General features: G+C 58.8%; 1 protein-coding gene across 1 annotated transcript; it reads left to right on the forward strand.

Moving 5' to 3' along the window:
- Positions 1-548: 548 nt before the first annotated feature.
- On the forward strand, positions 549-2374 carry LOC118160162 (gastrula zinc finger protein XlCGF52.1-like; the record flags this gene model as incomplete). Its single annotated transcript, XM_035314697.1, has 2 exons — positions 549-623; positions 1314-2374. Coding segments are annotated over 2 exons (941 nt in total), but the record flags the coding sequence as incomplete, so codon positions are not given.
- Between the last annotated feature and the right edge of the window lie 113 nt (positions 2375-2487).

Here is a 2487-nt window from a genome sequence, read left to right on the forward strand (position 1 = left end):
CAATTGCTCTCAGATGTAGCGGTGCCAAATTTATTAATTTTGGGGGTTGCATTTTGGGGTGAAAAAGGGGGAAAATGGGCCAATTGCTCTCAGATGTATGGGTGTAGAATTAATTAATTTTGGGGATTGCGTTTTGGGGTAAAAAAGAGGGAAAATGGGCCAATTGCTCTCAGATGTAGGGGTGCAGAATTAATTTTGGGGATTGTGTTTTGGGATGAAAAAATGGGAAAATGGGCCAATTGCTCTCAGATGAAGGGGTACAAAATTAATTAATTTTGGGGATTGCATTTTGGGGTGAAAAAGGGGGAAAACGGGACAATTGCTCTCAGGTAAATTTGTACCAAATTGATTAATTTGTGGGGTTACATTTTGGGGTGAAAAAGGCAAAAAACAAAGGCGGCCTTTTTGGGGCAAAAACAGGAGTTTTGGCGACCGCGATGCACCCAAAATGATGGGAATTTTGGGGGAAAAAAGGAGCGATTTGGGAAAAAAATGCTGTTTTTAATTTTTTTTCCTCTTTTTTGCCCTTTTTCGCCCCATTTCTGCAGGCGCCGCCATGGAGGGCGGGGAGGAGCCGCGGGGTCCCCAGGGGGACGGGGACGGACCCGGAGAGCCCCGGGCAGGTGAGGACACGGGACACGGGGAGCTCCTCGGGGATGGTTTTTTTTTGGGGAAAAAAGGGGGAAATTGGGGAAAAAAGGGGCGGGGGGGGGGGAGGGGGGGTGGTCTTCTGCTGGGAACGCCCCATCGTGGTCGTGTGGTGAGCCACCAGGAGATGTTCTCCATGGAGGAACACCTCAAGATGGTGGTGGGATGACCCACCAAGAGATGTTCTCTGTTGAGGAACACCTCAACGTGGTTTGATGACCCACCAAGAGATATGTTCTCTATGGAGGAACACCTCAACGTGTCCACACACTGACCCTCCAGACGTTCTCCATGGAGGAACACCTCAATATGGTTGTTTGATGACCCACCAAGAGATGTTCTCCATGGAGGAACACCTCAACATGTCCACACATTGTCCCCCCCAGACGTTCTTCATGGAGGAACACCTCAACGTGGTTGTTTGATGACCCACCAAGAGATGTTCTCCGTTGAGGAACACCTCAACATGTCCACACACTGCCCCCTCCCCAGATGTTCTCCATGGAGGAACACCTCAACGTGGTTTGATGACCCACCAAGAGATGTTCTCCGTTGAGGAACACCTCAACGTGTCCACAAACTGCCCCCACCAGATGTTCTCCATGGAGAACCTGCGCGTTCCTCAGCCCCAACCAACCCCCGACCCTTCTCCTCCCCTCCCCCAGCCCCGCCGACTCCCCCCGGTGACCCCCCCGGCGGCTTCATCAACCTCCTGGGCCTCCTGGAGACCACCGCCCCGGCCCACCGCTCCAAACCCTACCGCTGCACCGAGTGCGGGAGGACCTTCGGCCAGAGCTCCAACCTCCTGGAGCACCAGCGCACCCACACGGGCGAGAGGCCCTTCTCCTGCCCCCGCTGCCCCAAGAGCTTCGGCAGGAGCTCCACCTTGGCCGAGCACCTCCGCACCCACACCGGCGAGAAGCCCTTCTCCTGCCCCACCTGCCCCAGGACCTTCAGCCGCAGCTCCACCTTGACCGAACACCTCCGCACCCACACCGGCGAGACCCCCTTCTCCTGCCCCGAGTGCGGCAGGACCTTCGGCAGGACCTCCAACCTGGTCAAGCACCTCCGCACCCACACCGGCGAGAAGCCCTACGCCTGCCCCCGCTGCGGCAAGACCTTCAGCCTCAGCTCCAACCTGGTCAAGCACGAGAGGACCCACACGGGCGAGAAGCCCTTCCCCTGCCCCCGCTGCCCCAAGCGCTTCAAGAAGAAGACCCACCTGGCCTCCCACCAGCGCACCCACACCGGCGAGCGGCCCTACCGCTGCGGGGACTGCGGGAAGGCCTTCGGCCAGAGCTCCACCCTCATCGAGCACCAGCGCACCCACACCGGCGAGCGGCCCTTCCGCTGCGGCGCCTGCGGCAAGAGCTTCTGCGTCTCCTCCAACCTGGTCAAGCACCGGCGCATCCACACCGGGGAGAAGCCCTACGGCTGCCACCGCTGCGGGAAGAGCTTCCGCTACAAGCCCCAGTTCACCCGGCACCTCAAGGGGCACCCCGAGGAGGAGGAGGAGGGCTGCGGGTCCTAGGAGGTGGCCCGGCCGCGCCGAGGAACCCGAGGAACCTCGTGGAGGGGCGGGATGGTGGCCGCCAAAAGCGTGGTAGAACCTCAGATGGGGTTACAGTAGAGAGGCGGAGGTGGGTTGTGGGCTTGGGAGGTCGGGATGGGTGCCAGGACCTCAGCGGGGTGGTCCACCATGATGGTGTCCAGCTAGGAACCCAAGGAACATCGTGATGTGGTGGCCACCAAGCTATGGTAGAACCTCGAATATCATCCCTGGAACCATCTCAAGGTGGACAATGGGCTCGGGAGGTCGGGATGGGTGCCAGGACCTCA

Source organism: Oxyura jamaicensis, unplaced genomic scaffold (assembly GCF_011077185.1).
Source record: "Oxyura jamaicensis isolate SHBP4307 breed ruddy duck unplaced genomic scaffold, BPBGC_Ojam_1.0 oxyUn_random_OJ102525, whole genome shotgun sequence".
Taxonomy (NCBI): domain Eukaryota; kingdom Metazoa; phylum Chordata; class Aves; order Anseriformes; family Anatidae; genus Oxyura; species Oxyura jamaicensis.